The 26,134-nt window shown below is 52.5% G+C and overlaps 3 protein-coding genes across 4 annotated transcripts in view; 1 reads left to right on the top strand and 2 right to left on the bottom strand.

Annotated features, from left to right (window-relative positions):
• cebpz (CCAAT enhancer binding protein zeta) overlaps positions 1 to 20,916 on the top strand; it is a 25,964-nt gene extending 5,048 nt beyond the window's left edge. Inside the window, exons 2-19 of one of the 2 annotated variants that reach the window (XM_072452670.1) lie at positions 9,367 to 9,510; positions 9,592 to 10,620; positions 11,089 to 11,396; positions 11,676 to 11,907; positions 12,976 to 13,129; positions 13,625 to 13,713; positions 14,468 to 14,521; positions 14,961 to 15,063; positions 15,172 to 15,231; positions 15,355 to 15,421; positions 17,357 to 17,460; positions 17,785 to 17,845; positions 17,997 to 18,172; positions 19,738 to 19,770; positions 19,832 to 19,906; positions 19,977 to 20,038; positions 20,104 to 20,185; positions 20,339 to 20,916. In XM_072452670.1, coding sequence (XP_072308771.1) covers positions 9,367 to 9,510; positions 9,592 to 10,620; positions 11,089 to 11,396; positions 11,676 to 11,907; positions 12,976 to 13,129; positions 13,625 to 13,713; positions 14,468 to 14,521; positions 14,961 to 15,063; positions 15,172 to 15,231; positions 15,355 to 15,421; positions 17,357 to 17,460; positions 17,785 to 17,845; positions 17,997 to 18,172; positions 19,738 to 19,770; positions 19,832 to 19,906; positions 19,977 to 20,038; positions 20,104 to 20,185; positions 20,339 to 20,499 — 2,994 coding nt within the window. In that variant the 3' untranslated portion in view covers positions 20,500 to 20,916. The remainder of the gene's footprint in view (positions 1 to 9,366; positions 9,511 to 9,591; positions 10,621 to 11,088; positions 11,397 to 11,675; positions 11,908 to 12,975; positions 13,130 to 13,624; positions 13,714 to 14,467; positions 14,522 to 14,960; positions 15,064 to 15,171; positions 15,232 to 15,354; positions 15,422 to 17,356; positions 17,461 to 17,784; positions 17,846 to 17,996; positions 18,173 to 19,737; positions 19,771 to 19,831; positions 19,907 to 19,976; positions 20,039 to 20,103; positions 20,186 to 20,338) is intronic. The other variant, XM_072453067.1, reaches the window with a different exon arrangement.
• The window catches only part of xrn2 (5'-3' exoribonuclease 2), a 356,508-nt gene that overhangs the window by 217,134 nt on the left and 113,240 nt on the right, over positions 1 to 26,134 (bottom strand). The gene's annotated exons all lie outside the window — the stretch shown is intronic.
• Positions 20,579 to 26,134, bottom strand: LOC140369645 (protein CEBPZOS-like). The gene is made up of 4 exons (XM_072457087.1): positions 26,003 to 26,134; positions 23,788 to 23,899; positions 23,015 to 23,059; positions 20,579 to 21,760 (listed from the first exon to the last, which is right to left on the bottom strand). The coding sequence occupies exons 2-4, from the start codon at positions 23,897 to 23,899 to the stop codon at positions 21,684 to 21,686; spliced, it is 234 nt and encodes a 77-aa protein (XP_072313188.1). The 5' UTR covers positions 26,003 to 26,134; the 3' UTR covers positions 20,579 to 21,683.

The following is a 26,134-nucleotide window of genomic DNA, read 5'->3' as shown; positions in this document are numbered from 1 at the left end:
TCCTGAAAACATGCTCTAGGACACATCAACACGCTCCTGAAAACATGCTCTAGGACACATCAACATGCTCCTGAAAACATGCTCTAGGACACATCAACACGCTCCTGAAAACATGCTCTAGGACACATTAATATGCTCCTGAAAACATGCTCTAGGACACAGTAACACGCTCCAGAAAACATGCTCTAGGACACATCAACATGCTCCTGAAAACCTGCTCTAGGACACATCAACACGTACCAGAAAACATGCTCTAGGACACGTCAACTCGCTCCTGAAAACATGCTCTAGGACACATCAACACGCTCCTGAAAACATGCTCTAGGGCATATCAATATGCTCCTGAAAACATGCTCTAGGACACGGTAACACGCTCCAGAAAACATGCTCTAGTACACATCAACATGCTCCTGAAAACCTGCTCTAGGACACATCAACACGTACCAGAAAACAAGCTCTAGGACACAGTAACACGCTCCAGAAAACATGCTCTAGGACACATCAACACGCTCCAGAAAACATGCTCTAGGACACATCAACACGCTCCAGAAAACATGCTCTAGGACACAGTAACACGCTCCAGAAAACATGCTCTAGGACACATCAACACGCTGCTGAAAACATGCTCTAGGACACAGTAACACGCTCCTGAAAACATGCTCTAGGACACATCAACACGCTCCAGAAAACATGCTCTAGGGCACAGTAACACGCTCCTGAAAACATGCTCTAGGACACGAAAAAATGCTCTAGGACACATCAATATGCTCCTGAAAACATGCTCTAGGACACATCAATATGCTCCTGAAAACCTGCTCTAGGACACATCAACACGCTCCTGAAAACATGCTCTAGGACACAGTAACACGCTCCTGAAAACATGCTCTAGGACACATCAACATGCTCCAGAAAACATGCTCTAGGACACATCAACACGCTCCAGAAAACATGCTCTAGGAAACAGTAACACGCTCCTGAAAACATGCTCTAGGACACATCAACACGCTCCTGAAAACATGCTCTAGGACACATCAATATGCTCCTGAAAACATGCTCTAGGACACATCAACATGCTCCTGAAAACATGCTCTAGGACACATCAACATGCTCCTGAAAACAGGCTCTAGGACACATCAACATGCGCCTGAAAAGATGCTCTAGGATATATAAACATGCTCCTGAAAACATGCTCTAGGACACATCAACATGCTCCTGAAAACATGCTCTAGGACACATCAACACGCTCCTGAAAACATGCTCTAGGACACAGTAACACGCTCCAGAAAACATGCTCTAGGACACATCAACACGCTCCTGAAAACATGCTCTAGGACACATCAACACGCTCCTGAAAACATGCTCTAGGACACATCAATACGCTCCTGAAAACATGCTCTAGGACAGGGGTCCCCGACCACCGGGCCGCAAAGCGTTTGCTCCCGGGCCGCACGAAAACTGGAAATAATCTCTCAGTGACGCATCTTCTCTGACGTAACTTTGGCCTGTAACTCATGACACTAATGAGCTCATGACGCTAATGAGCTCGTCTGTGGATACATCATGAAAAGCCTTATAGGAAATATCCAATGAAATCCATTAAATATATCCATCCATCCATCCATCCATCCATCTTCTGCCGCTTTATCCGGGGCCGGGTCGCGGGGGCAGCAGTTTGAGCAGGGACTCCCAGACTTCCCTCTCCCCAGACACTTCCTCTAACTCCTCCGGGGGGATCCCGAGGCGTTCCCAGGCCAGCCGAGAGACATAGTCTCTCCAGCGTGTCCTGGGTCTTCCCCGGGGCCTCTTCCCGGTGGGACATGCCTGAAACACCTCCCGAGGAAGGCGCCCAGGAGGCATCCGAAACAGATGCCCGAGCCACCTCAGCTGGCTCCTCTCGACGTGGAGGAGCAGCGGCTCTACTCCGAGCTCCCCCCGTATGGCCGAGCTCCTCACCTTATCTCTAAGGGAGTGCCCAGCCACACGGCGGAGGAAACTCATTTCGACCGCTTGTATCCGCGATCTTGTTCTTTCGGTCACTACCCAAAGCTCATGACCATAGGTGAGGGTAGGAACGTAGACCGACCGGTAAATAGAGAGCTTTGCCTTTCGGCTCAGCTCCCTCTTTACCACAACGGTCCGATGCAGCGACTGCATCACTGCAGCCGCTGCACCGATCCGCCTGTCGATCTCACGCTCCATCCTTCCCTCACTCGTGAACAAGACCCCGAGATACTTGAACTCCTCCACTTGGGGCAAGGACACCCCACCCACCTGGAGAGGGCAAGCCACCTTTTTCCGGTCGAGAACCATGGCCTCGGATTTGGAGGTGCTGATTCTCATCCCAGCCGCTTCACACTCGGCTGCAAACCGTCCCAGTGCATGTTGCAGGTCCGGGTTTGATGGAGCCATCAGGACAACATCGTCTGCAAACAGCAGAGATGAGATCCTGTGGTCCCCAAACCGGACACTCTCCGACCCCTGACTGCGCCTAGAAATTCTGTCCATAAAAATTATGAACAGAACCGGTGACAAAGGGCAGCCCTGGCGGAGTCCAACATGCACTGGGAACAGGTCTGACTTACTGCCGGCAATGCGAACACAGCTCCTGCTCCGGTCATACAGGGACCGGACAGCCCTGAGCAAAGGGCCCCGGACACCGTACTCCCGGAGCACCCCCCAAAGGACACCCCGAGGGACACGGTCGAAAGCCTTCTCCAGATCCACAAAGCACATGTGGACTGGTTGGGCAAACTCCCATGAACCCTCGAGCACCCGATGGAGGGTATAGAGCTGGTCCAGTGTTCCACGACCGGGACGAAAACCACTCTGCTCCTCCTGAATCCGAGGTTCGACTATCGGTCGGATTCTCCTCTCCAGTACCTTGGAATAGACCTTACCCGGGAGGCTGAGGAGTGTGATCCCTCTGTAGTTGGAACACACCCTCCGGTCCCCCTTCTTGAACAGAGGGACCACCGCCCCGGTCTGCCAGTCCAGAGGCACGGTCCCCGAACGCCACGCGATGTTGCAGAGACGTGTCAACCAAGACAGTCCTACAACATCCAGATACTTTAGGTACTCAGGGCGGATCTCATCCACCCCCGGAGCCCTGCCACCGAGGAGTTTGCGAACAAACCTCAGTGACTTCAGCTTGGGTGATGGATGAGCCAGCCTCCGAGTCCCCGGTCTCTACTTCCTCTTCGGAAGACGTGACTGAGGGATTAAGGAGATCCTCAAAGTATTCCTTCCACCGTCCGACGACATCCCCAGTCGAGGTCAGCAGGCCTCCACCCGCACCGTAAACGGTGTTGGTGAGACACTGCTTCCCCCTCCTGAGGCGCCGGACGGTTTGCCAGAATTTCTTTGGTGCCGACCGATAGTCCTCCTCCATGGCCTCCCCGAACTCCTCCCAGGCCCGGGTTTTTGCCTCTGCGACAGCACGAGCCGCGGCTCGCTTGGCCTGCCGATACCCGTCGATGACCTCCGGAGACCTACAAGCCAGAGTGGCCTGATAGGCCTCCTTCTTCAGTCTGACGGCATCCCTTACTTCCGGTGTCCACCACCGGGTTCGGGGGTTGCCGCCACGACAGGCACCGGAGACCTTGTGACCACAACTCCGAGCAGCCGCATCAACAATGGAGGCGGAGAACATGGTCCACTCGGACTCAATGTCCCCAGCCTCCTCCGGGACATGGGAGAAGCTCTCCCGGAGGTGCGAGTTGAATACCCTACTGACAGAGGGCTCCACTAGACGTTCCCAACAGACCCTCACAATGCGCTTGGGTCTGCCAAGTCTGTCCGGCTTCCTCCTCCGCCAGCGGATCCAACTCACCACCAGGTGGTGATCGGTTGACAACTCTGCCCCTCTCTTCACCCGAGTGTCCAAGACACGCGGCCGGAGGTCTGATGACACGACAACAAAGTCGATCATTGACCTCCGGCCTAGGGTGTCCTGGTGCCATGTGCACTGATGGACACCCTTGTGCTTGAACATGGTGTTCGTCATGGACAATCCGTGGCTAGCACAGAAGTCCAATAACTGAACACCGCTCGGGTTCAGATAGGGGAAGCCGTTCTTCCCGATCACCCCTCTCCAGGTGTCACTGTCATTGCCCACGTGGGCGTTGAAGTCCCCCAGTAGAACAACGGAGTCCCCGGTCGGTGCACTGTCCAGTACCCCTCCCAAGGACTCCAAGAAGGCCGGGTACTCTGCACTGCTGTTCGGCCCGTAGGCCGCCACAACAGTGAGAGACCTGTCCCCCACACGAAGGCGGAGGGACGCGACCCTCTCGTTCACCGGGGTAAACTCCAACACGTGGCGGCTGAGCTGAGGGGCTATCAGCAAGCCCACACCAGCCCGCCGCCTCTCCCCGCGGGCAACACCAGAGAAGTGGAGCGTCCAGCCCCTCTCGAGGAGATGGGTTCCAGAGCCCAAACTGTGCGTGGAGGTGAGGCCGACTATATCAAGTCGGTATCGCTCAACCTCCCGCACAAGCTCAGGCTCTTTCCCCCCCAGCGAGGTGACATTCCATGTCCCCAGAGTTAGTCTCTGCGTCCGGAGATCTGGTCGCCGAGGCCCCTGCCGTCGACTGCCGCCCAGATCTCTCTGCACCGGCCCCTTATGGATCCTCCTGCGGGTGGTGGGCCCACGGGAGGGCGGCCCCACGTCGCTCCTTCGGGCTGTGCCCGGCCGGGCCCCGTGGGGTAAGACCCGGCCACCAGGCGCTCTCCATGGAGCACCCATCCCAGGCCTGGCTCCAGGATGGGGCCCCGGTGATGCCGATCCGGGCGACGTAAACGGCCTTGTTCGTGTCGTCGTCATAAGAGGCTTCTGAACCGATCTTTGTCTGACCCATCACCTAGGACCTGTTTGCCTTGGGAGACCCTACCAGGGGCATGAAGCCCCCGACAACATAGCTCCCGGGATCATTCGGGCACTCAAACCCCTCCACCACGTTAAGGTGTCGGTTCATTAAATATAATGAAGTAAATTATTATATCTCTGCTCTTGTCCTGCGTGAGAACATCTGATGACTGTATTATACGTGATACGTCATCGCGGACGCGTCGCATCAAACACGCTGCTCAAAAGTAGAACCACAAGCTGCGAAAATGAGTGAAAAACAAGTCTTTGGAGAGCGTTTTTGCAAAGGGGAAAAGGCCAAGTGAGGAGCAGACGAGGAGCAGACGAGGAGTCAGCGGGAAGTAGGAGGACACGTCTCCTGGGCCAGCATTCTGCAACTGCTACGCGATCACCTGTTTTTACTTTACAAGAGTTTGAGCTCAACTTCCCGTGCGCAAAAGATCTATGAACTGCACGTGATGGATCCACGACCCATTTTTGATTAAAGCGGGCGAATCGAGCATGTGCCACAAGAGGATCAGGAGCATGTGCCACAAGAGGATCAGGAGCATGTGCAACAAGAGGATCAGGAGCATGTGCAACAAGAGGATCAGGAGCATGTGCCACAAGAGGATCAGGAGCATGTGCCACAAGAGGATCAGGAGCATGTCCAACAAGAGGATCAGGAGCATGTCCAACAAGAGGATCAGGAGCATGTGCAACAAGAGGATCAGGAGCATGTGCAACAAGAGGATCAGGAGCATGTGCAACAAGAGGATCAGGAGCATGTCCAACAAGAGGATCAGGAGCATGTGCCACAAGAGGATCAGGAGCATGTCCAACAAGAGGATCAGGAGCATGTCCAACAAGAGGATCAGGAGCATGTCCAACAAGAGGATCAGGAGCATGTGCAACAAGAGGATCAGGAGCATGTGCCACAAGAGGATCAGGAGCATGTGCCACAAGAGGATCAGGAGCATGTGCCACAAGAGGATCAGGAGCATGTGCCACAAGAGGATCAGGAGCATGTGCCACAAGAGGATCAGGAGCATGTGCCACAAGAGGATCAGGAGCATGTGCCACAAGAGGATCAGGAGCATGTCCAACAAGAGGATCAGGAGCATGTGCAACAAGAGGATCAGGAGCATGTGCCACAAGAGGATCAGGAGCATGTGCCACAAGAGGATCAGGAGCATGTGCCACAAGAGGATCAGGAGCATGTGCCACAAGAGGATCAGGAGCATGTGCCACAAGAGGATCAGGAGCATGTGCCACAAGAGGATCAGGAGCATGTGCCACAAGAGGATCAGGAGCATGTGCCACAAGAGGATCAGGAGCATGTGCCACAAGAGGATCAGGAGCATGTGCCACAAGAGGATCAGGAGCATGTGCCACAAGAGGATCAGGAGCATGTGCCACAAGAGGATCAGGAGCATGTGCCACAAGAGGATCAGGAGCATGTGCCACAAGAGGATCAGGAGCATGTGCCACAAGAGGATCAGGAGCATGTGCCACAAGAGGATCAGGAGCATGTGCCACAAGAGGATCAGGAGCATGTGCCACAAGAGGATCAGGAGCATGTCCAACAAGAGGATCAGCTGTTGGAGATTGAAAATGATGGTGATCTTAAACGTATATTTGAGGGAACAACTCTGCTGACATGTGTATGTGATGAGCTTCAGTCAAAAGAACAGTGAGGACACGTGGAACTGGACCTTATGTTACTCACATTCAGATCTTTTGGAATAGAACACTTAATAATGTACAAACGCGTGTTTTGAGAACATTTCTTCTTCTGAGCTGAATCGAATGGAAGCCCAAGCCCCGCCCACTTTAGCGCAAGTTAACCTGACTACGACATAACCTGGCACACCGGTCCGTGAAAATAAAACCTACATTATTCCGGTCCGTGGTGCAAAAAAGGTTGGGAGCCCCTGCTCTGGGACACATCACCCAGGAAACATCAAAGCGCCACAGAAGACACCAAAATCCAGCTCCAGAAAACATCAACACACAACATAAAACAGAGATACTTGAATACATAAGATAAGATAATCCTTTATTGTCCCAAATGGGAAAATTTCATACATTGGCACACGCCCGAGACACATGCTCTAGAAAACACCCGAAACACCGGAAACTCTCTGGATGCTCTCGAAAACCTTGGCATGCTCTAGAAGCACTTAAAGCAAGCCCCAGAAAACACCAAAATCCAGCAGCAGAAAACATCAACACACCGCCGGAAGCACAGAAACAAGCTCCAGAAAACATCAACACACCGCCAGAAGCACAGAAACAAGCTCCAGAAAACATAGTCACACCCCTGGGAACATCAACACGCTCCTGAAAACACTAGAGACATGCTCTAGAAAACACCAGCATGGGCCTGGAGACACTGCTCTGTTGCATGTCGATGTTTTCCTGTGTGTTTTCTGGAACACGTTGCAGCGTTTTATGGGGTTTGTTTTCTAGAGCTTGTTGATGTTTTCTCCAGAAAACAGGCTCCAGTTTAGACTTGAACGTGACAGAAGAGGTCAGGATTGTCCGCCTTGTAATTTAGTAAATTCACATGTCAAGAGTGCGTTAAAGGGCAAAATGTCCCATGTGACGTGTCCTACAGTAACACTGAACATGAAAGATCCAGTCCTTTCATCTGGATTCTGTTTTTAAAACAACGATACGTTTCGACTCATCCAATAGTCATTATCAAGAATGAGATTGCTCCTGCTGCTGCTGCTCCTTCTCCTGCTCCTTCTCCTACTGCTTCACCTCCTTCTCCTGCTCCTTCTCCAGCTCCTCCTGCTTCTTCTCCTGCTCCTTCTCCTGCTGCTTCTCCTACTGCTTCACCTCCTTCTCCAGCTCCTCCTGCTTCTTCTCCTGCTTCTTCTCCTGCTCCTTCACCTGCTGCTCCTTCACCTTCTCCTGCTCCTCCGGCTCCTTCACCTGCTTCTCCTGCTCCTTCACCTGCTGTTCCTGCTGCTTCTCCTGCTGCTTCTCCTGCTCCTTCTCCTGCTCCTTCACCTGCCGCTCCTTCACCTCCTCCTTCTCCTGCTCCTCCGGCTCCTTCACCTGCTTCTCCTGCTGCTTCTCCTCCTCCTGCTCCTTCACCTGCCGCTCCTTCACCTGCTCCTTCTCCAGCTCCTCCAGCTCCTTCACCTGCTTCTCCTGCTGCTTCTCCTGCTTCTTCTCCTGCTGCTTCTCCTGCTCCTTCTCCTGCTCCTTCACCTGCCGCTCCTTCACCTCCTCCTTCTCCTGCTCCTCCGGCTCCTTCACCTGCTTCTCCTGCTGCTTCTCCTCCTCCTCCGGCTCCTTCACCTGCTTCTCCTCCTCCTCCGGCTCCTTCACCTGCTTCTCCTGCTGCTTCTCCTCCTCCTCCTCCGGCTCCTTCACCTGCTTCTCCTGCTGCTTCTCCTCCTCCGGCTCCTTCACCTGCTTCTCCTGCTCCTTCTCCTGCTGCTTCTCCTGCTCCTTCTCCTGCTGCTTCTCCTGCTCCTTCTCCTGCTTCTCCTGCTGCTTCTTCTTGTCCTGCTCCTTCTCCTGCTGCTTCTCCTCCTCCTCCTCCGGCTCCTTCACCTGCTTCTCCTGCTCCTTCTCCTGCTGCTTCTCCATCTCCTTCTCCTGCTGCTTCTCCTGCTGCTTCTCCTGCTGCTTCTCCTGCTCCTTCTCCTGCTCCTTCTCCTGCTCCTTCTCCTGCTCCTTCTCCTGCTCCTTCACCTGCTTCTTCTGCTTCTCCTGCTGCTTCTCCTGCTCCTTCACCTGCTGCTGCTTCTTCTGCTTCTCCTGCTGTTTCTCCTGCTGCTTCTCCTGCTCCTTCTCCTGCTCCTTCACCTGCTGCTGCTGCTGCTTCTCCTGCTCCTTCACCTGCTGCTGCTTCTTCTGCTTCTCCTGCTGATTCTCCTGCTCCTTCACCTTCTCCTGCTCCTTCACCTGCTGCTGCTGCTTCTTCTGCTTCTCCTGCTCCTTCTCCTGCTCCTTCTCCTGCTCCTTCTCCTGCTGCTTCTCCTGCTGCTTCTCCTGCTGCTTCTCTTGCTCCTTCACCTGCTCCTTCACCTGCTTCTCCTGCTGCTTCTTCTCCTGCTCCTTCACCTGCTGCTGCTTCCTCTGCTTCTCCTGCTGCTTCTCCTGCTCCTTCTCCTGCTGCTTATCCTTCTCCTGCTCCTTCACCTTCTCCTGCTCCTTCTCCTGCTCCTTCACCTGCTGCTGCTTCTTCTGCTTCTCCTGCTGCTTCTCCTGCTCCTTCTCCTGCTCCTTCACCTGCTTCTCCTGCTGCTTCTTCTCCTGCTCCTTCTCCTGCTGCTTATCCTTCTCCTGCTCCTGCTCCTTCACCTTCTCCTGCTCCTTCTCCTGCCCCTTCACCTGCTGCTGCTTCTTCTGCTTCTCCTGCTCCTTCACCTGCTGCTGCTGCTGCTTCTTCTGCTTCTCCTGCTCCTTCTCCTGCTGCTTATCCTGCTCCTGCTCCTTCTCCTGCTCCTTCACCTCCTCCTGCTGCTCCTGCTCTTTCTGACGTGTGTGACTCGTGCGTTCAGGCGGACTTTGTGCAGTTGTCGACGGTGGACGAGTGGAACGAGCTGCTCGATGGAGGAAAGAAAGGAGCCATCGACGACCTGGAGGAAGGAGAGCTGGAGAAGTTCATCTGCAAACTGGGGATCAGGAGCTACTCCACCTTACAGGTCCAACTCCACCTTAACAAGGACTGAAGTCAATCATCTTTCAGGTGAAGGAGATGTTTGTTTTACTGTTATATTTTACAGATCGTTGCAGATGAAGCGGAGGCTGGAGAAGATGAGAAGGAGACCAAAGTGAAGAAGTCAGAAAAACAGAGCGAGGTCAAACAGAAAGCAAAGGAGAAAAAGTCCAACAAATACGAGTCGGAAGCGTCGGCCGCGGCAGTCGAGAGGCCAAGAGCGAGCGCGTGGAAGAAGCTCAAGGCAAACGTGTTCGAGTTCACCGCGAGGAGCGCGTTACTCCTCCGACCGGGAGGTAAGTGGTTCGATAACGACTACGCCTCCGAGTCCAGCTCCTCCGACCAGGACCCGGACCTGGTCTCCAAGTACAAGACTCTGGCCCAGCAGCTCCTGGAGAACGAGGTGGGGCTTTACAGAACCAAGAAGAGCGTGCGGAAAGGAGCCAACTCGTCCTGGATGAAGACCGTGGTGTCAGCGGGGGTTCTGGCCGATCGGATGGCGGCCATGACGGTTCTGATCCAGGACTCTCCGGTTCATTCTCTGGAGCATTTTGAGAACCTGGTGTCGATGGTGAAGAAGAAGGGCAGTCGCAGGATGGGTCTGATGGCTCTGGACACCATTCGAGAGCTGCTCCTGTCGGACCTGCTCCCGGCGAACCGCAAGCTCCGGGCGTTTGCGCAGCGCCCGTTCGACACGCTGGAGGAGAGGGCGAGCGGGAACAGAGACGCCCGAGACCGACGGCTGGTCCTGTGGAGCTTCGAGCACCGCCTCAAGCTCATGGTGGCAGAGTTCGTGGCGGCACTGGAGTCCGTCTCGCACGACACGGTGCTCGCCACCAAAACCAAGGCGCTGATGACGGCGTTCGAGCTGCTGAGCGGGCGCCCGGAGCAGGAGAAGGCGCTCCTGACGCAGATGGTGAACAAACTGGGCGACCCGGAGTACAAGCTGGCGGCCAAAGCGTCGTACGCCCTGGAGACGCTGCTGCACCGACACCCCAACATGAAGGGCGTGGTATGCGGCGAGGTCGAGAGGCTACTGTTCAGAGCCAACATCGGAGAGAAGGCCCAGTACTACGCCCTCTGCTTCCTCAGTCAGGTACTGCGCCCTCTCGCTTAGGCGTTCCCTTTTATTCTGTGCCGCTGTATCACTTCCTGTCTGTGGCGCTGTATCACTTCCTGTCTGTGGCGCTGTATCACGTCCTGTCTGTGGCGCTGTATCACTTTCTGTCTGGCGCTGTATCACTTTCTGTCTGGCGCTGTATCACTTCCTGTCTGGCGCTGTATCACTTCCTGTCTGGCGCTGTCTCTCTTCCTGTCTGTGGCGCTGTTCGCTTCCTGTCTGTGCCGTTCTCTTCCTGTCTGTGGCGCTGTCTCACTTCCTGCCGTTCTCTTCCTGTCTGTGCCGTTCACTTCCTGTCTGTGGCGCTTTCTCGCTTCCTGTCTGTGGCGCTTTCTCGCTTCCTGTCTGTGTCGCTGTCTCACTTCATGTCTGTGGCGCTGTCTCACTTCCTGTCTGTGCCGTTCACTTCCTGTCTGTGACGTTCACTTCCTGTCTGTGGTCCAGGTGATTCTGAGCCGTGACGACGCAGACTTGGCGGCGCGCCTCATCGGGATCTACTTCTCGTTCTTCCGCTGGTGCGTGAAGAGGCGCCAGGTGCAGAGTAAGATGCTGAGCGCGCTGCTGAGCGGGGTCAACCGGGCGTATCCTTTCGCCGCGGAGGGCGACGAGGCGGTCAAGAGCCACATGGACACGCTGTTCTCCATCGTCCACGCCGTCCGCTTCAACACGGCGGTGCAGGCGCTCATGCTGCTCTTCCAGGTCATGGACTCACAGCAGAGCGTGTCCGACCGATACTACGGCGCCCTCTACAGGTGAGTGAGGGCGTGGCACCTCCTGTGACCCACACGGAACAGTTTGAAAATACATCTGAAATTTGTTTAATTGAACTTTAACAAAAAAAATTAAACCAGTGATTTAGAATTTAGACTCAGACCTGGTTTATTCCTGGTTTATTCCTGGTTTAGTCCTGGTTTAGACCTGGTTTAGTCCTGGTTTAGACCTGGTTTAGACCTGGTTTGGTTTAGACCTGGTTTAGACCTGGTTTAGACCTGGTTTAGACCCTTGTTCACTTGACCCTTGCTCCTCTGCAGGAAGCTCCTGGACCCTGGCCTGTCCAGCTCGTCTCGTCAGAGCATGTTCCTGAACCTTCTGTACAAGTCGGTGAAGTCGGACACGGTTCTGCGGCGCGTTAAGGCTTTTGTGAAGCGCCTGCTGCAGGTCAGCGCCGAGCAGAGCCCCAGCTTCATCTGTGGAGCTCTGTTCCTCCTGTCCGAGGTCCTGAGGAGCAAACCGGCCCTCCAGAACCTCCTGCAGACCTGCCAGGTAAGACCCCTGCATGGTGAGGCCCCCTGCATGGTGAGGCCCCCTGCATGGTGAGGCCCCCTGCATGGTAAGACCCCCTGCATGGTGAGGCCCCCTGCATGGTGAGGCCCCCTGCATGGTGAGGCCCCCTGCAGGAGAACACCCCCTGTAGGAGAACACCCCCTGCAGGAGAACATACCCTGCAGGAGAACACCTCCTGCCTGCAGGAGAACACCCCCTGCAGGAGAACACCTCCTGCCTGCAGGAGAACACCCCCTGCAGGAGAACACCTCCTGCCTGCAGGAGAACACCCCCTGCAGGAGAACACCCCCTGCCTGCAGGAGAACACCCCCTGCCTGCAGGAGAACACCCCCTGCCTGCAGGAGAACACCCCCTGCAGGAGAACACCCCCTGCAGGAGAACACCTCCTGCAGGAGAACACCCCCTGCCTGCAGGAGAACACCCCCTGCCTGCAGGAGAACACCCCCTGCAGGAGAACACCTCCTGCAGGAGAACACCCCCTGCCTGCAGGAGAACACCCCCTGCCTGCAGGAGAACACCCCCTGCCTGCAGGAGAACACCCCCTGCCTGCAGGAGAACACCTCCTGCAGGAGAACACCCCCTGCCTGCAGGAGAACACCCCCTGCCTGCAGGAGAACACCCCCTGCCTGCCGGAGAACACCCCCTGCAGGAGAACACCTCCTGCAGGGGGTGTTCTCCTGCAGGAGAACACCCCCTGCAGGAGAACACCTCCTGCAGGAGAACACCCCCTGCCTGCAGGAGAACACCCCCTGCCTGCAGGAGAACACCTCCTGCAGGGGGTGTTCTCCTGCAGGAGAACACCCCCTGCAGGAGAACACCCCCTGCAGGAGAACACCTCCTGCAGGAGAACACCCCCTGCCTGCAGGAGAACACCCCCTGCCTGCAGGAGAACACCCCCTGCCTGCAGGAGAACACCCCCTGCCTGCAGGAGAACACCCCCTGCAGGAGAACACCTCCTGCAGGAGAACACCCCCTGCAGGAGAACACCTCCTGCAGGAGAACACCTCCTGCAGGAGGTCAGACCTACAGCCTTTACACTGTGTTCAGGACGGAGATGAGGAGACGTTTAAAGACCAGCCTGAAGAGGAGCCTGAGGAGCCTGAGGAGCAGAAGGAGGAGCAGGAGGAGCGCTCTGTGGACGCACCACAGCCTCAGGAGAACAAGCCCAGTGCATCATGGGTACATCACCACAACATGGAGGGTACGAGACGAGGCTGCCAATCTGCCCCATCGGCCCCGCCCAACTCTCACCTGTGTCTGTGTGCGTCTCTGTCTCTGTGTGTGTCTCTGTGTGTGTCTCTGTCTCTGTGTGTGTCTCTGTCTCGGTGTGTGTCTCTGTCTCTGTGTGCGTCTCTGTCTCTGTGTGTGTCTCTGTGTGTGTCTCTGTCTCTGTGTGTGTCTCTGTCTCTGTGTGTGTCTCTGTCTCTGTGTGTGTCTCTGTCTCTGTGTGTGTGTGTGTGTGTGTGTGTGTGTGTGTGTCTCTGTCTGTCTGTCTCTGTCTGTGTGTGTGTGTGTGTGTGTGTGTCTCTGTGTGTCTCTGTGTGTCTCTGTGTGTGTCTCTGTGTGTGTCTCTGTCTCTGTGTGTGTGTGTGTGTGTGTGTGTGTGTCTCTGTCTGTCTGTCTGTCTGTGTGTGTGTCTCTGTCTGTCTGTCTGTGTGTGTGTCTCTGTGTGTCTCTGTGTGTCTCTGTGTTTCAGGAGGAAATCGCTCTCAGTCGTACGACCCTCTGCACAGGAACCCTCTCTTCTGTGGAGCCGACCACTCGTCACTCTGGGAACTGCAGCAGGTAAAGTACTGCAGAGCGGCTAGAGTACTGCAGAGCGGCTAGAGTACTGCAGAGCGGCTAGAGTACTGCAGAGCGGCTAGAGTACTGCAGAGCGGCTAGAGTACTGCAGAGCGGCTAGAGTACTGCAGAGCGGCTAGAGTACTGCAGAGCGGCTAGAGTACTGCAGAGCGGCTAGAGTACTGCAGAGCGGTTAGAGTACTGCAGAGCGGGTAGAGTACTGCAGAGCGGGTAGAGTACTGCAGAGCGGGTAGAGTACTGCAGAGCGGGTAGAGTACTGCAGAGCGGCTAGAGTACTGCAGAGCGGCTAGAGTACTGCAGAGCGGCTAGAGTACTGCAGAGCGGCTAGAGTACTGCAGAGCGGCTAGAGTACTGCAGAGCGGGTAGAGTACTGCAGAGCGGGTAGAGTACTGCAGAGCGGCTAGAGTACTGCAGAGCGGCTAGAGTACTGCAGAGCGGCTAGAGTACTGCAGAGCGGCTAGAGTACTGCAGAGCGGCTAGAGTACTGCAGAGCGGGTAGAGTACTGCAGAGCGGCTAGAGTACTGCAGAGCGGCTAGAGTACTGCAGAGCGGCTAGAGTACTGCAGAGCGGCTAGAGTACTGCAGAGCGGCTAGAGTACTGCAGAGCGGCTAGAGTACTGCAGAGCGGCTAGAGTACTGCAGAGCAACGTGCCCAAGGTCACGCGGCGCGCCAAAGGTCACGGATAAAAAGGAATTTTAAAATTTTAATGTTTTGAATTTGTTTTTCATGTCACAGCTTTCGACGCATTTTCATCCATCAGTGTCTCTGTTCGCCAAAACTATTCTGAAGGTAAAACAGGACTAAAGCGGGACTAAAGCGGGACTAAAGCGGGACTAAAGCGGGACTAAAGCGGGACTAAAGCGGGACTAAAGCGGGACTAAACCGGGACTAAACCGGGACTAAAGCGGGACTAAAGCGGGACTAAAGCGGGTCTAAAGCGGGACTAAAGCGGGACTAAAGCGGGACTAAACCGGGACTAAACCGGGACTAAAGCGGGACTAAAGCGGGACTAAAGCGGGACTAAAGCGGGACTAAAGCGGGACTAAAGCGGGACTAAAGCGGGACTAAAGCGGGACTAAAGCGGGACTAAAGCGGGACTAAACCGGGACTAAAGCGGGACTAAAGCGGGACTAAAGCGGGACTAAAGCGGGACTAAAGCAGGACTAAAGCAGGACTAAAGCAGGACTAAAGCAGGACTAAAGCAGGACTAAAGCTGGTCTTGTTTCAGGGCGACAGTATCTCGTACTCTGGAGATCCGCTGCAGGATTTCACTCTGATCCGGTTTTTGGACAGATTCGTCTTCAGAAACCCCAAACAGCTCAAGGGAAAGCGTGAGACACTTTTTTAACTCCACGTTCAGTTTGACGTGTTAGTGTTGGGGTTAGCCTGACCCTGACCCCTGACCCTCTGAAGAGTGTGTAAAGTGCTTGTGATTCCAGAGAACACGGACAGCGCGGTGCTGCAGCCGAAGAGAACCAGAGCGGCAGCGTCTCTTCCAGGTGCGTCTCATACGTGTGGTGTTTGTGTTCTTCTATCACGCCTAAAGGTCACGCCTAAAGGTCACGCCTAAACGTTACGCCTAAACGTTACGCCTAAACGTTACGTGCACATGTGTTTTTCAGTGAACTGTGTGGAGTTTGTTTCCCAGGACGAGAGCCAGATCCCCGTGGACCAGGTCTTCTTCCACCGGTGAGACACAGTGAAGCGTGTGAGGACGTGTGAGGACGTGTGAGGCCGTGTGAGGCCGTGTGAGGTCATTGTGAGGCCGTGTGAGGTCATTGTGAGGCCGTGTGAGGTCATTGTGAGGCCGCGTGAGGTCATTGTGAGGCCGCGTGAGGTCATTGTGAGGACGTGTGAGGTCATTGTGAGGACGTGTGAGGTCATTGTGAGGACGTGTGAGGTCATTGTGAGGCCGCGTGAGGTCATTGTGAGGACGCGTGAGGTCATTGTGAGGCCGCGTGAGGTCATTGTGAGGCCGCGTGAGGTCATTGTGAGGACGTGTGAGGTCATTGTGAGGCCGTGTGAGGTCATTGTGAGGCCGTGTGAGGTCATTGTGAGGCCGTGTGAGGTCATTGTGAGGCCGTGTGAGGTCATTGTGAGGCCGTGTGAGGTCATTGTGAGGCCGCGTGAGGTCATTGTGAGGACGCGTGAGGTCATTGTGAGGACGTGTGAGGTCATTGTGAGGACGTGTGAGGTCATTGTGAGGCCGTGTGAGGTCATTGTGAGGCCGTGTGAGGTCATTGTGAGGCCGTGTGAGGTCATTGTGAGGCCGTGTGAGGTCATTGAGGACGTGTGAGGTCATTGAGGACGTGTGAGGTCATTGTGAGGCCGTGTGAGGTCATTGTGAGGCCGTGTGAGGTCATTGTGAGGCCGTGTGAGGTCATTGTGAGGACGTGTGAGGTCATTGTGAGGCCGTGTGAGGTCATTGTGAGGCCGTGTGAGGTCATTCTGAGGACGTGTGAGGTCATTGAGGACGTGTGAGGTCATTGTGAGGACGTGTGAGGTCATTGAGGACGTGTGAGGTCATTGAGGACGTGTGAGGTCATTGTGAGGACGTGTGAGGTCATTGAGGACGTGTGAGGTCATTGAGGACGTGTGAGGTCATTGTGAGGACGTGTGAGGTCATTGTGAGGACGTGTGAGGTCATTGAGGACGTGTGAGGTCATTGATGACGTGTGAGGTCATTGTGAGGACGTGTGAGGTCATTGTGAGGCCGTGTGAGGTCATTGTGAGGCCGTGTGAGGTCATTGTGAGGCCGTGTGAGGTCATTGAGGACGTGTGAGGTCATTGACGTGTGAGGACGTGTGAGGTCATTGATGACGTGTGAGGTCATTGTGAGGCCGTGTGAGGTCATTGTGAGGACGTGTGAGGTCATTGTGAGGACGTGTGAGGTCATTGTGAGGACGTGTGAGGTCATTGATGACGTGTGAGGTCATTGAGGACGTGTGAGGTCATTGAGGACGTGTGAGGTCATTGAGGACGTGTGAGGTCATTGAGGACGTGTGAGGTCATTGTGAGGCCGTGTGAGGTCATTGTGAGGACGTGTGAGGTCATTGTGAGGACGTGTGAGGTCATTGTGAGGCCGTGTGAGGTCATTGAGGACGCGTGAGGTCATTGTGAGGCCGCGTGAGGTCATTGTGAGGACGTGTGAGGTCATTGAGGACGTGTGAGGTCATTGAGGACGTGTGAGGTCATTGAGGACGTGTGAGGTCATTGAGGACGTGTGAGGTCATTGAGGACGTGTGAGGTCATTGTGAGGACGTGTGAGGTCATTGAGGACGTGTGAGGACGTGTGAGGTCATTGTGAGGACGTGTGAGGTCATTGTGAGGACGTGTGAGGTCATTGTGAGGACGTGTGAGGTCATTGAGGACGTGTGAGGTCATTGAGGACGTGTGAGGTCGTTGTGAGGACGTGTGAGGTCGTTGTGAGGACGTGTGAGGTCGTTGTGAGGTCGTTGTGAGGTCATTGTGAGGACGTGTGAGGTCATTGTGAGGTCGTTGTGAGGTCATTGTGAGGCCCATGTGTGAAGCGTGACCAGAACATGCGTGTTTGTGGTTTGAACGTTGCCATGGTGACTTGACTAACGAGGCTCATTCCAAAGCGTTCTTCTTCTGTCGCTGCAGGTTCTTCAGGAAGCGTCGTGAGACGCAGAAACACAGACCTCGACCTGAAGGAGACACGGAGAGCATCGAGGACGTGGACGACGACGAGTTTGAGAAGATCCTGGGTCAGAGGTCACACACGCGGCGGTCACACACGCTGTCTTGGTCAAAGGCAGAGGTCTAGAGGTCTCCTGAAAGTCTCTTGGAGGTCTCTTGGAGGTCTCTTGGAGGTCTGGAGGTCTCTTGGAGGTCTCTTGGAGGTCTCTTGGAGGTCTCCTGGAGGTCTCCTGAAAGTCTCCTGAAAGTCTCCTGGAGGTCTCCTGGAGGTCTCCTGGAGGTCTCCTGGAGGTCTCCTGAAAGTCTCCTGGAGGTCTCCTGGAGGTCTCCTGAAGGTGACTTGATGATGTCACAGTGTGAGATGTTGGTTTAACCTTCACTCTGGTCCTCAGACGTGTGTGAAGGAGACTCGGGCTACGCGCAGCTGAAGGACGACAAGCTGGACTTCGCTGGGTGAGTCACAGATCGTGGAGTTTAACTTTGACACATTGTGACATAAACGAGGTCCAGATGAACGTCATATTTCATTGGCTCGAGATGAATGTGCTCCAGGTGCTGCTCCTCTGTGTTTTTAAAGTCCATGTGCTCTAAATCTGTGTCTCAGGAGCGTGAGCCGTCAGAAGAACAAAGCCGACTCGGAGGACTCGGACCTGGACCAGGACTCGGACCTGGACCTGGACGACGAGGAGGTGGAGCTGAGTCTGGACGAGGAGGACTTTGAGGAGGAGTTTGAGGAAGAGGGCGGGGCCTTCATGGATCCACATGACGAAGACGAAGAGGGTGAGAAGTGTTTGTGTCGTTTCCTCAGGGTCGGGCCCCGGGTCCAGTTCAAAGAGACACCCAAACCTGGGGCCAAAGCTCTTTAACCTGTTACATCCACCTGTGGCTGGCGCAGTTTCCAAATTACAAAAGTTCTCTTACATCATCACTTTTATTTCCGTGGTCAATACCATAAGTTATACATCATTTTAAAGCTTATTTTCTCAACAAAACGAATATGTCGTTGATTTACATTGAATAATTTGCCCCAAGAAGCAATTGCCAATAGTTTGTGAGAAAGTCTCAACTTTTACAAACGCATGTCCTGTTTGCTGTTTATGATGGACGAAACGTCTTTAATTCTGTTCATCCTTGTACTCAGTCTGTCCGTAAGGAACCACAGAAAAACAATATCCACTTGTATTTTTCCTGAAGTTTTCAGATTTCAAGATATTGTCAGGTAAACAAACTTTTCTTCTTTGACGATGGTCCGGATTAAGGCTCGTCCGGCGCATTTCTCCGTCCATAACAAATGACCTGTTTGACTTATAACATGGTGTTTGACATCGATCTTTTCTTCAGACTGTTTCCTACAGAATGAGAACATCCACGATGGCAAAAAAAAATGCGCCGCTTCCGACTCACGAGACTTCTCTGTTTACATTGAGAATGCTCGAGCGTACGGTGACGTAGAAGACTTTGATTGACATTATTCTAGCCAATAAGAATAGCTTTAGATTGGTGGGCGGGACTTAGGACTTCCTCTCACAGAATCTTCTCTATTCTCGTGCGTAAAGACGGTCAGAGTCTAGATTTTTCGGCAGGAGGCGACTAGATTTTACGCATCACGTTTTGTGATTTTATTAATTCTTTTGGACGCGCATTTTGTTAGATATATGTATTATTATACCAATACAAAAATAAAATATATATATATATATTTTTTTTCACCTCTATGGGAAATTCATGGGTAAACTCATATTTTCACATATTGTTTTTAGCAGTTATAATAGGTATTAGTGGCCTACAAAACATCTAAATGTATGTTTTATGATCATAGAGGAGCTAAAATTGTAATAAAACAGTTTGGCACATATTTGGATCACTTGTTCTGAATATACTTTTTGATACAAAAAGGTCAAAGCACCAAAATGCCTGTTGTAGAGATCTGAAACTTGACACAGTTGTTGTCATGACAACAGCATGTGCAGTGAACAGCATAAACACAATGTCATGCTCAGGACCATTACAAATGGACAATATTCAGGCGAGAGAAAAAGGATGTTTTGTTCATGTTTGTGCTTCTGTAGTGTAAGTTCTGAAGCCCTGACAGTGTGACATGTGCACATCTGCAGAAACTAGAAGGCCTAAGCTTTCTAATGATGCATCACACTCACATGTGGAACATAAGATCCTCTCTGACCAGTGTGCACAGGTCTGACCAGTGTGCACAGGTCTGACCAGTGTGCACAGGTCTGACCAGTGTGCACAGGTCTGACCAGTGTGCACAGGTCTGACCAGTGTGCACAGGTCCAAAGAGGCGGATGGAAACAGGTTAAAGATCTAATTGTGACTTGTGTGTTAAGTGCCGGAGCTGGAGGAAGACGATGATGTCGCAGGTGAGTTCTTTTATTTCAGGTTTAATTTGTTCGACAAAACGATGTCATGTGTTTGTTCCAGACTCAGAGGAGGAAAAGGAGCTTCAGCCGCTGAAGAGAAACAAGCGTAAACAGCTGGACTTCTCTGCAGCTTCAGGTTCGTTTGACTCTTTCTACGTCCGACTTTGAATCTTGTGATGATGACGTTTAAATCACAAACATTTCAGGCTCAAAAGCAGCAAAAAAGAAGAAAAAGAGCGATTCAACCGTGTTTGCATCAGCGGAAGAGGTGAGAACTTATACCCGGTTCAGACCTGGTTCAGACCTGGTTCTCATGTCTCTTGTCTTGCTCAGTTTGGATCTCTGTTGGATGAAAACTCTGGCTCTAAATACGACAGTGTTGGACTGAACGCCCTGAGGAACTCAGACAAAGCAGGTGAACAACACTTTAATGACAAATATTCAACTTTTGTAAAAAATAAAATCTACATAAATACTTAGACATTGCTAAGGCCTGTTAACATGCTAATAGCATGTTAGCATGCTGTTAGCATCCTGTCAGCTTGAACACAGTGCTGGTCCTGTGCAGGTGTGAAGCAGCTGAAGTGGGAGTGTCAGCGCGACGACTGGATCCACGACCGCGACGCCAAAACTCTGAGGAAGAAGAAGAGCACGTTTCAGAGGAAGAGGAAGCTGCTCGCTCGCTTCAGCACAGGAAACAGGAAGTGCATCACCAAGAAGAGGAAGTGAAGTTTGTGTAAACAAACAGACTCTTTAAAACATCTATACTTAAAACAAACATTTTTACTACAAAAAAAATCATTGAAGAACCTGTTTGACGCTCTCTGTCCTCCTCCTCACCTCCTCTCCTCCCTGTGTCTCCTCCTCTCCTCACTGTGTCTCCTCCTCTCCTCACCGTGTCTCCTCCTCTCCTCAGGAGTGAGGAGGGGAGGAGGCGGGGCCAGAGTCTTGAGCAGAACATGTCACTTTAATCAATATTAAAATATTATTCTGAGATTAAAGGGCCTGAATTCAATTCATTTTATTTTTGTAACGTCCAAAATCACAACAGCCGTTTCCTCTGAGGGCGAGGAGGTTCTTCAGGAGGAGAGAGGAGAACCTCCTCTCCTTCAGGAGGAGAGAGGAGAAGGGAGGAGGTTCTTCAGGAGGAGAGAGGAGGTTCTTCAGGAGGAGAGGAGGTTCTTCAGGAGGAGAGGAGGTTCTTCAGGAGAGGAGGTTCTTCAGGAGGAGAGGAGGTTCTTCAGGAGGAGAGGAGGTTCTTCAGGAGGAGAGGAGGTTCTTCAGGAGGAGAGCAGGTTCTTCAGGAGGAGAGCAGGTTCAGGAGAAGGGAGGAGGTTCTTCAGGAGGAGAGGAGGTTCTTCAGGAGGAGAGGAGGTTCTTCAGGAGGAGAGGAGGTTCTTCAGGAGGAGAGGAGGTTCTTCAGGAGGAGAGCAGGTTCAGGAGAAGGGAGGAGGTTCTTCAGGAGGAGAGGAGGTTCTTCAGGAGGAGAGAGGAGGTTCTTCAGGAGGAGAGCAGGTTCTTCAGGAGGAGAGCAGGTTCAGGAGAAGGGAGGAGGTTCTTCAGGAGGAGAGAGGAGGTTCTTCAGGAGGAGAGGAGGTTCTTCAGGAGGAGAGGAGGTTCTTCAGGAGGAGAGGAGGTTCTTCAGGAGGAGAGGAGGTTCTTCAGGAGGAGAGGAGGTTCAGGAGAAGGGAGGAGGTTCTTCAGGAGGAGAGAGGAGGTTCTTCAGGAGGAGAGGAGGTTCTTCAGGAGGAGAGCAGGTTCAGGAGAAGGGAGGAGGTTCTTCAGGAGGAGAGAGGAGGTGACTCGATTTAAAAGCTCTGGATGAACGACGGCTCAGATTTGGAAATAATTGTAACAATGTTCCTCACACAAACCCTGTATGTGCTGGCCCCGCCCCCGGGCCCCGCCCCCGGTCACTGTTTGGTCCAGGCCTCGCGGTCGCTCTCTCTGATGCCGTAGACTCCTGCCCACTCATTGGACAGATAATACACTGCAACGACACAAGCGACCAATCAGAGGGAGTTTGACGTTTTGTACAAATGTTGATTTGTGTTAATAAACCAAGCGACTTGTTCCTTTAAAAACGTGGAGCTCCACTTCCTGTTCCATTTATTCTGAATAAGCCGAGTTGTTAATGAAGTCAGAGTGATGTCACATGATCTTTATGTCCCGTGTAAACACTTCACCTGGAGACGTGCTAATGCTAAAGCTAACATACAATAATGTTAGAATAACTGCATAAACTGAACTCACCTGTTACAAAACATTCTATGAACTTTGATCAAGTTTGTGTGTTTTATATTTAAGCTAACGTGTGTTAGCCGTTAGCTCTGGGACAAAACACTTTAGAAACACAGGTTTCCCCAATTTCCAGGTCATAATGCGTCTAGCATTAGCATTAGCATGACATAAAGAGGTTCAAACGCAGAGTAGAGGCTTTAGCCACGCCCCTCACACACACACACACTAGCTTTAGCCACGCCCCTCACACACACACACACACTAGCTTTAGCCACGCCCCTCACACCCACACACACTAGCTTTAGCCACGCCCCTCACACCCACACTAGCTTTAGCCACGCCCCTCACACCCACACTAGCTTTAGCCACGCCCCTCACTCACACCCACACTAGCTTTAGCCACGCCCCTCACACCCACACACTAGCTTTAGCCACGCCCCTCACTCACACCCACACTAGCTTTAGCCACGCCCCTCACACACACACACACACACTAGCTTTAGCCACGCCCCTCACACCCACACTAGCTTTAGCCACGCCCCTCACTCACACCCACACTAGCTTTAGCCACGCCCCTCACACCCACACTAGCTTTAGCCACGCCCCTCACACCCACACTAGCTTTAGCCACGCCCCTCACTCACACCCACACTAGCTTTAGCCACGCCCCTCACACACACACACACACACACTAGCTTTAGCCACGCCCCACACACACACTCTAGCTTTAGCCACGCCCCTCACTCACACCCACACTAGCTTTAGCCACGCCCCTCACACACACACACACACACACTAGCTTTAGCCACGCCCCACACACACACTCTAGCTTTAGCCACGCCCCTCACTCACACCCACACTAGCTTTAGCCACGCCCCTCACACACACACACACACACACTAGCTTTAGCCACGCCCCTCACACCCACACTAGCTTTAGCCACGCCCCTCACACACACACACACTAGCTTTAGCCACGCCCCTCACACAGACACAGGACTCACCTTCTAAGACTGAAGGAAAGTTCCGGTTCACTTTGCCTCTGAAGTCTGTGACAGAAAACACTCGGGTCAGAGGTTTCACAGGTCAGAGGTTTCACAGGTCAGAGGTTTCACAGGTCAGAGGTTTGACAGGTCAGAGGTTTCACAGGTCAGAGGTTTCACAGGTCAGGTTTCACAGGTCAGAGGTTTCACAGGTCAGGGGTTTCACAGGTCAGAGGTTTCACAGGTCAGGTTTCACAGGTCAGAGGTTTCACAGGTCAGGGGTTTCACAGGTCAGAGGTTTCACAGGTCAGGGGTTTCACAGGTCAGAGGTTTCACAGGTCAGGTTTCACAGGTCAGAGGTTTCACAGGTCAGGGGTTTCACGGGTCAGAGGTTTGACAGGTCAGAGGTTTCACAGGTCAGGGGTTTCACGGGTCAGAGGTTTGACAGGTCAGGGGTTTCACGGGTCAGAGGTTTGACAGGTCAGAGGTTTGACAGGTCAGAGGTTTGACAGGTCAGAGGTTTGACAGGTCAGGGTTTGACGGGTCAGAGGTTTGACGGGTCAGAGGTTTCACCGGTCAGGGTTTCACGGGTCAGAGGTTTGACAGGTCAGAGGTTTCACAGGTCAGGGTTTGACGGGTCAGAGGTTTGACGGGTCAGAGGTTTCACGGGTCAGGGGTTTCACAGGTCAGGGGTTTCACGGGTCAGAGGTTTCACAGGTCAGGGGTTTCACGGGTCGGGGTTTCACCGGTCAGGGTTTCACGGGTCAAGACTTTAGTGAAAGGTGTCGTCGGACCTTGGCTGGAGTTCATCCAGTGGAACAGACCGTACGCTCCGAACACTCCAAGGAGCTCCACCCCGATCACCGCCTTCAGCAAACGCTTCGCTACAGGCTCCAGGGGGCGCATCTGAGAAGAACATCTGAGCATGAGAAGAACATCTGAGCACGAGAGGAACATCTGAGCACGAGAGGAACATCTGAGCATGAGAAGAACATCTGAGCACGAGAGGAACATCTGAGCACGAGAAGAACATCTGAGCACGAGAAGAACATCTGAGCACGAGAGGAACATCTGAGCATGAGAAGAACATCTGAAGATGAGAGGAACATCTGAGCACGAGAAGAACATCTGAGGATGAGAAGAACATCTGAAGATGAGAGGAACATCTGAGCACGAGAAGAACATCTGAGGATGAGAGGAACATCTGAGCACGAGAGGAACATCTGAGCACGAGAGGAACATCTGAGCACGAGAGGAACATCTGAGCACGAGAAGAACATCTGAGCACGAGAAGAACATCTGAGCACGAGGAACATCTGAGCACGAGAGGAACATCTGAGCACGAGAAGAACATCTGAGCACGAGGAACATCTGAGCATGAGAAGAACATCTGAGCATGAGAAGAACATCTGAGCACGAGGAACATCTGAGCACGAGAGGAACATCTGAGCACGAGAAGAACATCTGAGCACGAGGAACATCTGAGCACGAGAGGAACATCTGAGCACGAGAGGAACATCTGAGCACGAGAAGAACATCTGAGCACGAGAGGAACATCTGAGCACGAGAAGAACATCTGAGCACGAGAAGAACATCTGAGCACGAGAAGAACATCTGAGCACGAGAGGAACATCTGAGCACGAGAAGAACATCTGAGCACGAGAGGAACATCTGAGCACGAGAAGAACATCTGAGTACGAGAAGAACATCTGAGCATGAGAAGAACATCTGAGCATGAGAAGAACATCTGAGCACGAGAAGAACATCTGAGCACGAGAGGAACATCTGAGCACGAGAGGAACATCTGAGCATGAGAAGAACATCTGAGCACGAGAGGAACATCTGAGCACGAGAAGAACATCTGAGCACGAGAAGAACATCTGAGCACGAGAGGAACATCTGAGCATGAGAAGAACATCTGAAGATGAGAGGAACATCTGAGCACGAGAAGAACATCTGAGGATGAGAAGAACATCTGAAGATGAGAGGAACATCTGAGCACGAGAAGAACATCTGAGGATGAGAGGAACATCTGAGCACGAGAGGAACATCTGAGCACGAGAGGAACATCTGAGCACGAGAGGAACATCTGAGCACGAGAAGAACATCTGAGCACGAGAAGAACATCTGAGCACGAGGAACATCTGAGCACGAGAGGAACATCTGAGCACGAGAAGAACATCTGAGCACGAGGAACATCTGAGCATGAGAAGAACATCTGAGCATGAGAAGAACATCTGAGCACGAGGAACATCTGAGCACGAGAGGAACATCTGAGCACGAGAAGAACATCTGAGCACGAGGAACATCTGAGCACGAGAGGAACATCTGAGCACGAGAGGAACATCTGAGCACGAGAAGAACATCTGAGCACGAGAGGAACATCTGAGCACGAGAAGAACATCTGAGCACGAGAAGAACATCTGAGCACGAGAAGAACATCTGAGCACGAGAGGAACATCTGAGCACGAGAAGAACATCTGAGCACGAGAAGAACATCTGAGCACGAGAGGAACATCTGAGCACGAGAAGAACATCTGAGTACGAGAAGAACATCTGAGCATGAGAAGAACATCTGAGCATGAGAAGAACATCTGAGCACGAGAAGAACATCTGAGCACGAGGAACATCTGAGCATGAGAAGAACATCTGAGTACGAGAAGAACATCTGAGGTTTTATGAAACATTTTTGTGTTTTCCAATTTTTCCAGTTTGACAAATAAGTGACATAATGTTCTGTTCAGACATAAACAGATGTAATTCAACCACAGTTACTGAACAAGTCAATCTTATCCATGACAAACAATAACTTTAATTATTTAAGTGTAAGTGTAAACGTTACTTTGTCATTTTCAGCTTTTATCTTCCACCGGCGTAAAACTGGGATTCATATTTACTCCAGCTTCTACTAAAAGAGTCATATAATAATATAACATATTATAATAATATTATAAAAGACTTTAAACCAAACGTGGCACAAAGTGAAGATAAAAGCGACACTTTTCTCACCTTTGACTTTAATGCAGCGCAAACAGACGCGTTTTATGTGACAAACTGTCAAATAATATTAAATAACGCTAAATAAAGTAAAATAAATCCGAGAAACGAGTCAGTGCAGGATCTGCGGCGTGTTGACGCAAA

The sequence above is a fragment of the Eucyclogobius newberryi genome, unplaced genomic scaffold, assembly GCF_026437365.1.
Source record: "Eucyclogobius newberryi isolate DKJ021-1_F unplaced genomic scaffold, fEucNew1.0.hap1 SCAF_1, whole genome shotgun sequence".
Classification (NCBI taxonomy): domain Eukaryota; kingdom Metazoa; phylum Chordata; class Actinopteri; order Gobiiformes; family Gobiidae; genus Eucyclogobius; species Eucyclogobius newberryi.
Note: the sequence above shows the minus strand (reverse complement) of the source record. Positions and strands in the feature narration are given on the sequence as shown.

Excerpts from the sequence above, each read along its gene's own strand:
- LOC140369645 (XM_072457087.1), bottom strand. The coding sequence starts at position 23,899 with ATGCGCCCCCTGGAGCCTGTAGCGAAGCGTTTGCTGAAGGCGGTGATC. Across the intron at positions 23,060-23,787 it reads CTGGATGAACTCCAGCCAAG|ACTTCAGAGGCAAAGTGAAC; the intron begins GTCCGACGACAC and ends TTTCTGTCACAG. Across the intron at positions 21,761-23,014 it reads CTTTCCTTCAGTCTTAGAAG|TGTATTATCTGTCCAATGAG; the intron begins GTGAGTCCTGTG and ends GTGTCGTTGCAG.